Source organism: Taudactylus pleione, unplaced genomic scaffold (assembly GCF_031769625.1).
Source record: "Taudactylus pleione unplaced genomic scaffold, aTauple2 ptg000502l, whole genome shotgun sequence".
In the NCBI taxonomy this organism is placed as follows: domain Eukaryota; kingdom Metazoa; phylum Chordata; class Amphibia; order Anura; family Myobatrachidae; genus Taudactylus; species Taudactylus pleione.
In genome coordinates this window covers 3,436,511-3,450,188 of record NW_028284904.1, presented here as the reverse complement: position 1 = coordinate 3,450,188, position 13,678 = coordinate 3,436,511, and the positions used below count along the sequence as shown (strand labels likewise).

General features: G+C 44.9%; 1 protein-coding gene across 6 annotated transcripts in view; it reads right to left on the bottom strand.

The window, feature by feature from the left end:
* LDB1 (LIM domain binding 1) overlaps positions 1-6,648 on the bottom strand; it is a 217,919-nt gene extending 211,271 nt beyond the window's left edge. For 2 of the 6 annotated variants that reach the window (XM_088449976.1, XM_088449977.1), the window contains exon 1: positions 6,365-6,648. In XM_088449976.1, coding sequence (XP_088306102.1) covers positions 6,365-6,389 — 25 coding nt within the window. In that variant the 5' untranslated portion in view covers positions 6,390-6,648. The remainder of the gene's footprint in view (positions 1-6,364) is intronic. The other 4 variants (XM_088449979.1, XM_088449978.1, XM_088449974.1 and 1 more) reach the window with 4 other exon arrangements.
* Positions 6,649-13,678: the final 7,030 nt, after the last annotated feature.

Genomic DNA, 13,678 nt, shown 5'->3' with positions numbered 1-13,678 from the left:
CATCACTTTAATGGAAACACCTTCACACACTCACAACGTTTAATGTCATTCGTGGGCCACTGCACTGGACAGGGCTGTAGCAGCGTCAGTGCGGCAAGGGTGAAAATCCCGATCATCAAAAGGTAAGTGTCGCTAACCTAATTCTACCCCCTAACCCTCCCTTAGGGGTGCCTAACCCTAACCTCCCCACCAAGTGCCTAACCCTAAATCCCCCCAAAGTGCCTAACCCTAAATCCCCCCAAAGTGCCTAAACCTAACCCCCCCTTCCCTGCAGCCTAAACCTAAGTCTCCCGGGGGTACCTCCCCCCCCCAGGGGTACCCAAACCCAACCCCCCGTTCCCCTAGCCTAAACCTAACCCTTCCGGGGGGTGCCTATCCCTAAGTCCTCCCGGGAGCCCTAAAACCTAACACCCCCCCCCCCACCCCGCGGCTTCCTGCGGCTGACCGCAGCCAGCTTACCTTTGTTCAGTATGCCGGGCGTCGGTCTTCTGGCACCTGTCATTAGTACCACGCCGGGATTAGAGAGTCGGGAAACCGGCAGTCTGTATTTAGACCGTCGGCTTCCGGACTACATCCCGTGGCAGGGCACTTCGGCGTTCTCCTCCATAAAAACCCACGACTTAGGCACTCACCGAGTGCCTCTGCCAGCTACCCCACTGGGGTAGTGACTGTGCTTCCCCCTTGGCCTTGTGTTCTTGATGGCAGTGCCTGTCGCACACCCTTCTTTATGGGCGTCTGCAGCAAACTGGGCTTAATTTGCGATATAAACTTGTATTCTAGTTTAGGGAGATGTTTATAAGTACTTCTGAAATTGCCATTTGTGGGGATATTATATCTATTATATGAAGAATGGAATGTGCCACTGTTTATGTTGGTTAAAAGAAACCAATAAAATTCCTCTTCCAATAAAAGCTACTTTTCCCCTGGAGAGATGGAAAGAAATATTGGTGGCTATTTAGTAACTAAAAGTGACAATGTGAAAAAATAAATAAAAACACAAAAAGATAACATTAAACTTGCACCATGGTGGATCAATGCTATCTGCTGATAGCTCACCATATGGTAGTGCACATTTGTACGTTGTTCGGAATTCCCACTCTATTCTCATCCAAAAATATTTTTTTCCCCATTGCTTTTGGCATGGGGATTTGTAACAAATACAATAGGTTTAAAGCAGCATAATACATAATTTTACCTTTAAAGAGAAACACATTTCGCATAATGCAGCAATGGTGGCAGGACCATGATGACGCGATTTACCACAATCAACAGCAAGTAGATGGGAATCGGTATGATTTACCGCAGGACCCATGCCCGGCGGTTGGAATCCCGTCAGCGGCATCCCGGCAGAGGAGGAAATCCTGATCGTCCAAGGTAAGTATTGTCTAATCTAATTCTACCCCCTAACCCTCCCTTAGGAGTGCCTAACCCTAACCTTCCCTCCCAGTGCCTAACCCTAATCCCCTCTCGAAGTGCCTAAACCTAACCCCCCCCTTCCTCGCTGCCTAAACCTAAGTTCCCCTTGGGGGTGCCTAACCCTAACCTCCCCCCTAGGGTGCCTAACGCTAACCCCCCCTTCCCCTAGCCTAAACCTAACCTCCCGGGGGGGTGCCTAACCCCAAGTCCCCGCCAGTAACCCTAAACCTAACCCTCCCCCCCTACGGCTATCCGCACTCGGTGCCCGGCTTCCCTTCGATCGGGATGCCGGGCACCGGTCTCCCGGCGTCAGTAAAATGACAGGCGTCTAGATTTAGACGCCTGTCATTTAACCCTCACCGGGATTAAGCAGTCGGGGAGCCGGTCGTCGGGATCAGGTCCGCCGGCTTCCCGACTGCATACAAGTAGATGGGATTTGGGAGGATGCACTGCTCTTCTGCTGTGCTGGATAAAGGGCCACATGACCATGGGGCTGAAAGTGATCCAGGGCCTATATTGAGAATTGGAGAGCCTGATTCTGAGTTGCACACTATGTTGATGTCGGACGCTGTTAGTGCTACAACAGAAGGTGCCACTGGCTGGAGAACCACTTGCTGCATCCACTTAAAGGGATTTAACAGCACATTAAAATACAGGTATGTTTATGTGGTTCAGACAACCATGTCCAAGCGGCATGAATGGAAGTAGTGTGTTGCAATGTTATGTACAGCACTGTGATGGATCAGCTCTTGTAGCGCTGGGTAATACTGGCTTTCTTTCCAGGAGTCAGTAAAAATCACAGCTGAAAATTGCTGAAAATATGTTCCCATAGATATCCATTTAATGTTATGGGAAGATGTCACAGTTGCGATTTTCCTCTAGCGATCTGCTGGCTATTGCTGATGACAGCGATTTAGCCTGCCGGATAAAAACACTGCTGGAAAATGCAGCTCTACCGAAATCAATGGTCTCTCACTATTACCTGGAGCACACATCGTATTCACAGCCGTTAAAGCAGCAATTTGTAACTGCTTCTATTCCCTGTATGTCAAACCTCAGAAATCATCAGAAAACCCCCCCTCAGTATTTAGAGTGGCAGTCGGAAAATCCCTCATGAAAATAAAGCTATGTTCCATTCCGCAGTGACAAACCGCAGATGCGGACTCGCGGCACCACCCCAGATTCTAATTACACACGTGCAGTATGACAGCTCCCACATGTGCTGTTACATGTGAGGGCAAATGTTTCTCTGTGCAAAAATAACATTTTTCTATTACTCGTCTATGATGAATATTTTCTTGCAAGCTGCCTCTGTACGCCACGCTGTTTCCATTTTCGGGAATTATATTCTTGTTGGATGCACGGTATTGTTTGCAAAAGGAATCACAGATACAAAACATCCTTGAAGGATGACATTGTAGACAGAATCTATAAAGGCTTCCGCCAGAACTGCAAGTAAAGCAAAGCCCGGTATGCATAAGGGACACTGGGAAGAGAGGTTTCTACAGCAGGCGTCTTTGGTCTCTGCTATAGATTAGCGGACTAGGCAATACTTAGATGACAATATAGGCGGCTTTGAGCGGTGTGACCGGATCAAAAAAAGGATACACTGGCTTATTTATATAACCAGTGTTATTTACAATGTTTTGCTACTTGAAACAACCCACTTCTACCAGATAATAGGTAGTGTCTCTTTAATATGCTGTTATAATGCTTAGTGTAGCTAAAATGCTTTTTAGTGGAACAAAACAATGACCCTCTCATGTCTGAGAGATGTTCTGTTCAAATGTTACAGCCTGATGAACCCAATGAAGAATTATTTTGGTTTGCGCTAGGGGTACTTCCATTGATGTCTATGGCTGATACAATATTATTCTGATGCCAGACAAGTGGAATAGGAGTTTAGAGGGAAACAGCACCTGCTAAACAACAACATCTTTTTGCCAACTTTTAGATATGTTTTTTTTCTGAACTCAATGAACTGTCTCCACCCACTTACTGTTTTTTTTTTTTTTGTGATAGATACCAAGGGGTAACTTTACTACCCGTTGGATTTTCAAAAGCGCCGTGATCGACAGCTCTGACCGATCGATTTCAAAAGGCAATAGTAATTACTGCAGGAATAAAGGCTTTTCAGATTCTGATGACTTTCATGTACTACCTTGTATATGCCATCCTGCAACTTTAAAACGTGTCACGCTTTATCTTTCTTTTCTTTCTGTGCTTTTCAGCGCTGCATGTATATCAGGTGATGCTGTTTTTTTGTTGTTGTTGCCCTGGCGTTTCACATAGTTCTGCTGTGTGCTTTCTGAATTGGTATCAATTACATCCAGACAGGAACTTTGTGTAATTCCCCAATGTATCAAAAATAAACAACTGTGCTTAACGTGATTATATAAAAACATGGTTTAAAAGCACAGAAGGAAGCTAGAGAGACAGTATTTGTAGAGATCTGACATGTAAGCCATCTGAAAATGGCATACCCTTAATAAGTTAGTCACCTGAAGGTGAAAATACCCATGTAGGTGCCTCACAATTATTGGCAGAATGAGTTTGGACTGCAGGAGATGTGTAACCCATAACCTGAGCACATCTCAAGCCACATGTCTGCTCCCATAACTCCACAGGCCAAACGTCTCTGCCAAACACAAACATTTCATTGCTGAGCCACGGCGTTCCCGCTGCAAGCACACAACAAAACAATCTTGTGTACTGCAGGAACCCAGCGACTCCTAAACTTCCCAATAACAGGCAGGAACGTGGAGACAGTGTTTACTTATGGAGGCTTAATAACTGCGCACATGATAGCAGGCAAAGCAAAGAATTCTTTGTGCTTTCACTGAAGATCGCACTTCCTTGTTTACAACAATCCCGACAAGTTATAACCACCTATTCAGCGCCTCAATTCATACGTGATTTCACTGAATCCGTATGTCACATAGGGGGGAGATGTATTAAAGCTTGGAAAGAGATAAAGAGGAGAGAGAGAGAGAGAAAGTACCAACCAATCAGCTCCTAGGCGTCATTTTTCAAACACAGCCTGTAAAGTGACAGTTAGGAGCTGATTGGCTGGTACTTTGCCTCTCTCCACTTTATTTCTCGCTAAGCTTTGATACATCTCCCCCATACTGCTTTACCATCCAACCCTCCTACTATAGGCATCACAACTGTTACTATTTTCATTTAGCATGTGGACTGCAACAGTAAAACCTGGTACAAAATAATCACTTATTTACTAAATCCTCCCATTTTAAATAAACACTTACACAAATGTTTTCTCACCGAAAGGTGCCAGACAGCAATCTTGTTGTGAAACTAGCACATCACAATGAATCTCTTTTTCATTATAAATAATGTAATAATTTGTATACATTAGGCTATCTGTGCCTTTGTGTTACTATGAGTGTGGACCCTCCTACTTGACTAGTAATACACAGTTGCATCACTTTACCAGGAAATACAAATCACTACACAAATGAAATGTATGATGTCCCCCTTAATTTAGTAGGAGACTATGTTATTATAGCACCAAGGAGGTTACAGGGCCATGCGAATACATACTCCTTCTGGATTACAATAAACACTGGAAAATAAGACTTCCCTGTAGACTCAGGTAATGTTGTTAAGAGATAGTGAATAGTAAGTACACAGTTTTAGCCACAATCTTTTGGTCTGAACTATAGTTACCTGCTGGGACAAGCGTCACGAAAAATGAATCCATATGGTAAGAAATTGTGTTTGTTTAACCAGGAGTTTTACACAAAGTAAACAAATAAAATACAGATTTATTCACAAATATAATGTAACAACAGGATAAGTATTGCCCTTATAGGAAACATTGCACTGCACAATCCACAGACTACAACCCAAAACAATCATAAAGCACATATGTCAATACAGCCTGCTGATACCAATATACATCTTTCCCCGAGGGGCGAGTAGGGTGTCTGATTAACTCCTGAGCACTTCCAGCAGACACGGCGTTAAATAGCCTGATAATGTCCCCTTGTCTTTCCTTTAGAGGCGGATAATGAGTCCCTACAGACATACGCACGGCGCAGAGCGCTCTTGGAAAGGTGTCCTTGCTAAACGTGGTAAGAAATATGTGTCCCTGCACTAAATGTGCCCCAGCCTGCAATACCTCAAGTGCTTTTAAAGCCAGACTGCGGTGACTCAAAAATGTATCTCTAGTGTTCTTCCACGCAAATATCGGTCTTCGTGTAACGTCAGTATTATTTAACACTTCAGGGTTCAAGCACTGTGGCGATCAACAGGCAGCCCAGGCACCTGGGTAACTTAGCGGTACCTAGGCTCTCCGGCACTGTCAGAGTTAAGCATCACCAGCAGAGATCAACATACAAGCAGGTCATTCAAATGAGGTCCGAAATGGGTCATTGGCTGGCTTTAGGAATGGGAACAACCTCTAGTAACCTCCAGCGGGGCGCAGCGTTTGGGGAAAAATTATGACCTGCGTAGCCCGGAAAAAAATAAAAAAAATTAAAAATTGCAACACGTTCAGAGAATCATTTGCGTCAGACAAGACCACAATAAGCACTGGGACGGTTTTTCTTTAACATTGTTCACTGACCACTGTCAAGTTCTGCTAATGAGCCCATTGCTATAACCTATAACCTAAGGTCAAAAGTCCAGAGGCACTTCTGATTGGCTAGCATTTAGGAACTCTGGGAATTTTTTCGGCCGATCCCCCCCCCCATACACACACAGACAGACAGACCAGTTCTTCTGTAGGTGAAAAAATGAAAATAAAAGCTACACAAAAAATATTCTGAAAAATTTGAAACAGCAAAATAAATGGACTGCGTACCAAGCTGATACAAAGGCCCAGTTTCCTGCACCAAACCCAACGTATCTTTACCTAATTTCATTTTAAGTTAATTAACAAGAGGGGGGGGGGGTAAAAAAAAAAAAAAAAAGAAGAAGCACTTACCAGGGCACGCACAACCCACTGACATCTTTACATGCCTGGTCTGGAGACGAGCAGGTACTGGTTGGCCACAGCTAAGGCTCCTGGCATAAAATGCCCTTGTGAAATCTCTAAGAACAAAACAAGCCCCCCCTAAAAGGCAGAAATTGGGCCTCAGAGGAAGCAGGCAGAAGGAATTTTATTCTGTCTCTCTGCGTGCGTGTGTGTGTGTGTATGTGTGTCTCTCCCTCTCTCTCCCTCTCACTGCTGGCAGTACTGTGGTTTATTAATATGCTAATTGCAATGCTAGTGGGAGGGGAGAGAGCTTGTCAAAGTGACCTGAGTGAAAGAGAGAGGAGAGAGAGAAAGAGAAGAGAGAGAGAGAGGAAAATAGAATGAGTGCACTGAATATCAAGTATGTGACGCAGATATATATAATGACAGTAAAAAAAAAAATGGAGGGGGGGGGGATTAAAAAAAAGAAAAACCTTTGACGTGCTGATCACCCCTTTGATGACCAATACATGCCTGATTGTAAAGGACTCGGGAGAGGACGGAGTGAAACAGAGGGAGACAGAAGGAGAAGTGGATGAGGGTGTCCTGCAATGAGAGGAGGCATGCGGCATCAGACTGTGCCCTCCTCAATTCCATATTGTGCTGTAATAGAGGCTGACAGACACAGACACGTAACAGCAACGAGAGAGACGGGAAGCAACGCTACAGATACCGAGCGTGCAACAGTGTATCAGGGACTACAGATAGAGAGAGAGATAGATAGATAGATAGATAGATAGATAGATATGGGAGAGATAGCGAGATAGATATGAGATAGATAGATAGATAGATATGGGAGAGATAGATAGAGAGATAGATAGATATGGGAGAGATAGATAGATAGATAGATAGATAGATAGATAGATAGATAATGAGATAGATATGAGAAAGATAGATAATGAGATAGATAGATAGATAGATAGATATGAGATAGATACATAGATAGATATGAGATAGATAGATATGAGATAGATTAGATAGATAGAAATGAGAGATAAATAGATAGCTAGATAGATATGAGATAGATAGATGTGAGATAGATATATAATAGATAGATAGATAAATAGATATGAGATAGATAGATATGAGATAGATAGATAGATATGAGATAGATAGATATTAGATAGATAGATAGATAGATTTGATATAGATAGATATGAGATAGATAGATAGATAGATAGATAGATAGATAGATAGATAGATAGATAGATAGATATGAGATAGACAGATATCAGAGATAGATAGATACATATGAGATAGATATATAATAGATAGATATGAGATAGATAGATGTGAGAAAGATAGATAAATAGATAGATATGAGATAGATAGATAGATAGATAGATACATATGAGATAGATAGATATTAGATAGATAGATATTATATAGTAATGAGATATATAGATAGATAGATAGATAGATAGATAGATAGATAGATAGATAGATATGAGATAGATGTGAGATAGATAGATAGATAAATAGATAGATAGATAGATGTGAGATAGATAGATATGAGATAGATAGATAGATATGAGATAGATAGATAGATATGAGAGATAGATAGATAGATATGAGATAGATAGATAGATGTGAGATAGATAGATATGAGATATATAGATAGATAGATTTGGCTAAACCGTACATGAATCATATATTTATTTAGTAAGTATTTAGCAAGCGAATGCAGATCTGGGTGCCATGCTGTCAGTTTATGGCTGCTCTGATTGCACACAGAGTACGTCATTAGAGTAGGCACACATGAAAGGATCCTGGGCAGCACTTGGCACCAAAATGATGCCCAAGGTCTACAATCCCAAAAGCTCCTTAAAACAGCACTCAATGACAATGTCAACTTGTCCCTCATCCTTTTTTTTACTCTTCTCTTGATCGCACCCAAAAGAGCAGCCTGACATCAGTTATTGGCATCACCTACAGCATAACCAAAAATGTTTATCTCTTGAGGCGGGCACGTGCCTTGCAGCAAAGTGACTATGTTGCCTGGCACAGAAGATGTATATGAACTTGTAGAGCTAGACTTCACGGGAAGACTAAGGACATCTCCCCAGAATGTATGATGCTACTCACTGCAGGCTTATAAAACATTTCAGCTGGCTAAAGGTCTTCAGCCCTGGTAAACCTAGGTCATAATATCCGTGAGCCATTGTTATGGCATTCCTGTAGCACAATACTATTGTTTAGATGTTTATGGCCCAGATTTATCAACGAGTAATATTCTTGTTACCACTCGCTACTAATCTTAGATGGTGATCCAGCTAATCAGCTCCTAACTGTCATTTGTGAAACTAGAGGCAAAACTAGTCAGAGGACCCCCTTGATTGACTGCACCCCTAGTGTGCGACAAGTGACCTTGGAGATTCCCACTAGTACAAAGGGGAATGGACATCTTGCAGTCAAATTACAACAAGGTGGACTTTGCAAACTGCTCCGTCATTTGAATTACGGCCTCTACAGCTGATAAGCACGGGACACAGATAGACTGCTGGTGCAGCGTGGCTGAAAGACATATTGGAGACTATTGGTGGGTACACACTACACGATATGCTCCCTGAGCGATATCGTCTAGTGTTGTCCCCGGCAGGCTGTGCTCAATGTCGTTCATGACATTGAGCACAGCCGCTGAACGATATCATTAACGATATCGTTCAGCGCTGGGCTCTCTCCCCCATTCCCTGACATGCAGCAACCTGACGAGATCGTCAGGTTGGCCTGCATGTCAGCCTGATGAACGATGATGACGAACGACCCGCGGGAACGCGCGTCGTCGTCATCGTTCATCTTTTTGGGGTTAAAAATGGACGATAAAGTGGACGACTTAACGATATCGTTACCGTTCAGTCGTCCACTTTATCGCCCAGTGTGTGCGCACCTTAAATCCATCTTCTGGCGTCATTTGTCCAAGGTACACTGACTACAATTGTCCGTAGGTACTATGCATCACCCTTCTTTGTGACTTAACAGCCTGTTCTATTCATATGATACATATGGACAGTGTTGCAGTATTTTACTGAACTGGACCCAACATCACCATACTGAAATCCTTTTAGGGGATTTTTCAGAGGAATATGCATTAAAATGTTTTATAAATAACTAATTACTGATATTCAACAAATTATATTTTACTGTATGCTATTGCTTAAGGTGCATACACACACAACGATTTTTTGAACAATTATCGATAACGATATCGTTTATCGTTCAATCGTTGCACAAAAATCGTTCACTTTCTGAGTTAAAACGATGAACGAGTATCGTTCATGCGCGTTCACGTTTCTAGTTCAGTCAGACTGACCAACTCAACGAATTTCAGTAAGGGAATATGCAAAAATCGTTTGTAGTTCATAAAAATCGTTCATTACATTTAGTAAATGAACGATTTTAGTAAACGATTTTCGTTCATTTTTCCCTTGAAAAAATGAACGAAAATCGTTTACTAATATCGTTAATTTACTAAATCGTTGTGTGTGTATGCAGATGGTTTTTATGCGATTAAATACAAATATATTTTTTAATGTACGGAGCCATGACTGTTTAATTTTCTGCTACCTCACAATTTACAATCAGAATATTATTAGCGCAGTTTCCTCTCTTTTTCTTTTTAGTATTTTTTGGGGATTTTTATGGGTGTTCACAGGCCCCAACAATAGGATCTGCAGCTGGTTAACAATGAAGTTAATTACACGAGTGTTGGATTACCATTATAGTGCGGTTTATTAGCGCCGAGGTTAATGATTTATTTTGCAGTTTCTGCGGCTGGTCAGACCTGGTGTAAATGCTGCGTCACGGGTCGATGTGCGTCGATGGTAGCGATATATATACGTAAGAGTGCGAGGTTAGACGGATATGAGAAAGCGGCAGTGGGCGTCTTTATGCTGGCTGAGCTGTGGCTGGCATTCGCATATTATAGCAGCTGCGTTCCATAGGAAATCGCAGCTGCCATCGCAATTTCGTATGCTGCTGAATCAGGCCCTCTATCTTTAAACTTTTAGGAACCATTAATATACATTGATATTCAGGTTTTCTGATTAAAACAATTGGTTTTAAATTAATAGGTCCATTATACATGCTGAAAGAGACGGGGATTTTGATTTAGTAATGGACCCATTCGGCATTTATTCCGATGTGGCCCGCTGTGTATGGGGACCTACATTCATTGGGATGTAATCGGGAAACCGGCTGACGTGATCCCGACAGCCGGCTTCCCGATTGCTTTATCCTGGCGTGGGTTAAAAGAGAGGCGTCTTTATCTAGACGCCTGTCATTTTCCCGACGACGGGAGACAGACGCCCGGCATCCCGATGCCGGGCACCGCGAGCAGACAGCCGCGGGGGGGTAGGGTCAGGTTTAGGGCTCCCGGGGGGGACTTAGGGTAAGGCAGCGGGGAAGGGGGGGGTTAGGCACTTACAGGGGGGATTAGGGTTAGGCACTTAGGGGGGAGGTTAGGGTTAGGCACCCCTAAGGAGGGTTAGGGTTATGGGGGTTAGGTTAGTATATACTTACCTGAGGACGATCGGGATATTCAGCGCTGTCGAGCTGCCGCTGCCGGGATCTGTCCATCTGTCGTGCTGCCTCTGCCGGGAATCGAACCACCAGCCGCATACCGATTCCCATTCATCAGTTTGATTGACGTCATATTCAGATGGAGTTAGTTCCTGGAGCCCTGTTCCTTTCCAATGATAAGGAGGTCCGTGGTTGCGAGGAGGGAACCCACCGCCCCTCACCGGCAGTGCGCATGCGCGAACTCAATCCCCACGGCAACCTTTCATTGCTACCAATTAGCGGCAATAGTAGCATGATAGGCAGGCTTGCTGACATTTAGCTCCGTCCTCCCAGGAGGGACCTGTCGGACTTACACAGCGGGGGGCGTGACACTGTCAAAGGGGAAGGGGCCTGGCTGCTGACGCATCATTGGGGCGGAGCATGGGGGCGTGACAGCGCGATCGCGTCATCATGCCGAGATTAATGGCATTGTGCAGCAGGGGGAGGAGCCACGATGACGCAAATCGAGTCACCGCCCCCCCCCCCGCGCTGCCTGGCTTTATACTTTTAACTGCGGGGGGAGTCGGACACATCACCGAGGGCCGGGGGGGCTTTAGGAGGCTCCCGGCCGAATCGGGAGGATAGGGCTCACGGGGATATCTGTAAAGTGAGTATAGAGGGTACGATTCAGATGTGTAGTAAACCCGATAGCTTACGTTCACATCTGATTGGCGTGGGTCTACGCATGACGCAGCAGGATTGACATGCTGGGGGGAGCGGAGCGGAGTTGGTGACCAGAATGTAATCCCTGTTCTGTAGGCGTGCCGAGCCCAGGGTCTGCGCCGTTGGACGCAGACTTCCTGGAACTGGAAGAGGGGTCGACGGGCAGGCTGAGTAAGCTTCGGTTTACGCACACTGGCCAAGGGCGGCAACCGTTGGTCGCAATGGTGATCCGAAGCAGCGTCTATGGACGGATCGCAGATGCATGGACAAAACCGGCCACATCGGAATCCGGCCCAGAGATTTAAAAATTGGAAAAGGGAATCTCCTAACTTCATTCTAAAGGTCAGTGTCAACACAAAACTGCTCAGTAATGCTCGCTATATGCAAAAGCGGCCGGTATTTTCACCAGCGTGCAAAGAGATGAAGGCATTTGTACCCCTGACATTGCTTATTGTTTGCTCTTTTTTTTTTTATTACCATTAACTTTGTCCCAGTGTCTCCTTTATACCAGAGCTCAACTTATACTCCCAACCTGAAATATGCTGAACACTTTTATATACTGTACTTCAAGTTGCATTACCACCTGCAGGGCCTGATTCTAACAATAGTGATAATAATAAAGTCAGGCATGCCACCGGGACCTAGCAGGTCCCCTGACGCCTGCTGCTTTCTAGCCATGGCCACGATGCCTCCACCTCCATGTCTGTTTTTTAGGCAAGCTTTGTGTGGATGATCAACTATTAAGACTAAAGGGCCTGATTCAGAGCCGGACGCTATTTGCGCTCGCTCGTTCAGAAAAAGGGGCCAGCTATTTAAATTGACCGTTCGCTCTTTGCGGTCTGTTGACGCCTCTATGTCTGAACGAGCGTACAAAACTTGCGGACGTTATTTTGAAAAAAAAGCCCCCTGGCCGCTCGCATCATACGTCATATCCGCTATTTATTTGATTAATCGAGTACATCGAACGGCGTATGAACTGCTCGCTATTCTTGTGGTTGCATTTTCCTACCGCAATCATGCGAGCAGTTCTGGCTAAAAGACACCCAACTGACGTGGTCGATGACGCTGCTTTGTTAATTATGCACACCCTTAAAACGCCCGTTTTGACCTTCTGGCACGCCTGCATTCAGATCTCCACTCCCCGTTTTCAAGCACCTTCCCCTGTTACCACCCACAAACGCCTCCTCCTGTCACTCAAATTAGCAGGCATTCGCTATTTTGCGAGCACACAAAATTCGACCGCACTGACTGGTTCGCGCATGCGTACTAAAACCCGCACGCATGCGCAGATGTGCGAACATCGCTCGGAACGAACGAGCGGCCGCTTACGAGCGGCTCTGAATGAGGTCCTCAGACCCACTCGCTAGCATGCGATCACTCGTAGCTGCCGATATTTACATTCTGCGCATTCGTATCCATCACAATGCGCGTGCGTGAACCACTGCGGAAGATTGGGAAGCGCTCGCTCGCCCAGCATAGACAGCCCAGTTGAATGAGTGACAGGAGAGGCCGTTTGTGGGTGGTGACAGGGGCAGGCCACTAGAAAGCGGGGTGTGAAGGTACGTACGCAGGCGTGCCTAATTAACAGGCAGCGTCATTGTACACGTCACCTGGTTGTATTTCACACTGAAGTGATCGCAGTGCTTGCGGCAGGGTATAGTCAACCTCAAGCGCTGAGAGCACATCCGATGGTGCTCGATGTACCAATGTTTTCGAGCACTTCTAGGAGATGACGTGCTCAAGTGGGCATCTTATGAATGGCTAGTGGGCATCTGCATACACAAAGTGATCGCACGACAAGACATAGTAGGTGTGCTAATACCTTGGCGTGCGATCGCCTGCCTTGCTGGGCGTGCGGTGGATTTGCATACGCTGGGAGCGAGCGACCGCATCTAGCGAGCGGCTCTGAATCAGGCCCTAAGATTAATGAATAAGAAAATGGCTGGACCGGGACCGACCAAACAGGGTGAAATAATAGATGAGCAATATACAGTAAGTGTATAACTCTGGGGTAGGCAACCGGTGGCACTCCAGCCGCTGTGGAACTACACATGCCAGGATGCC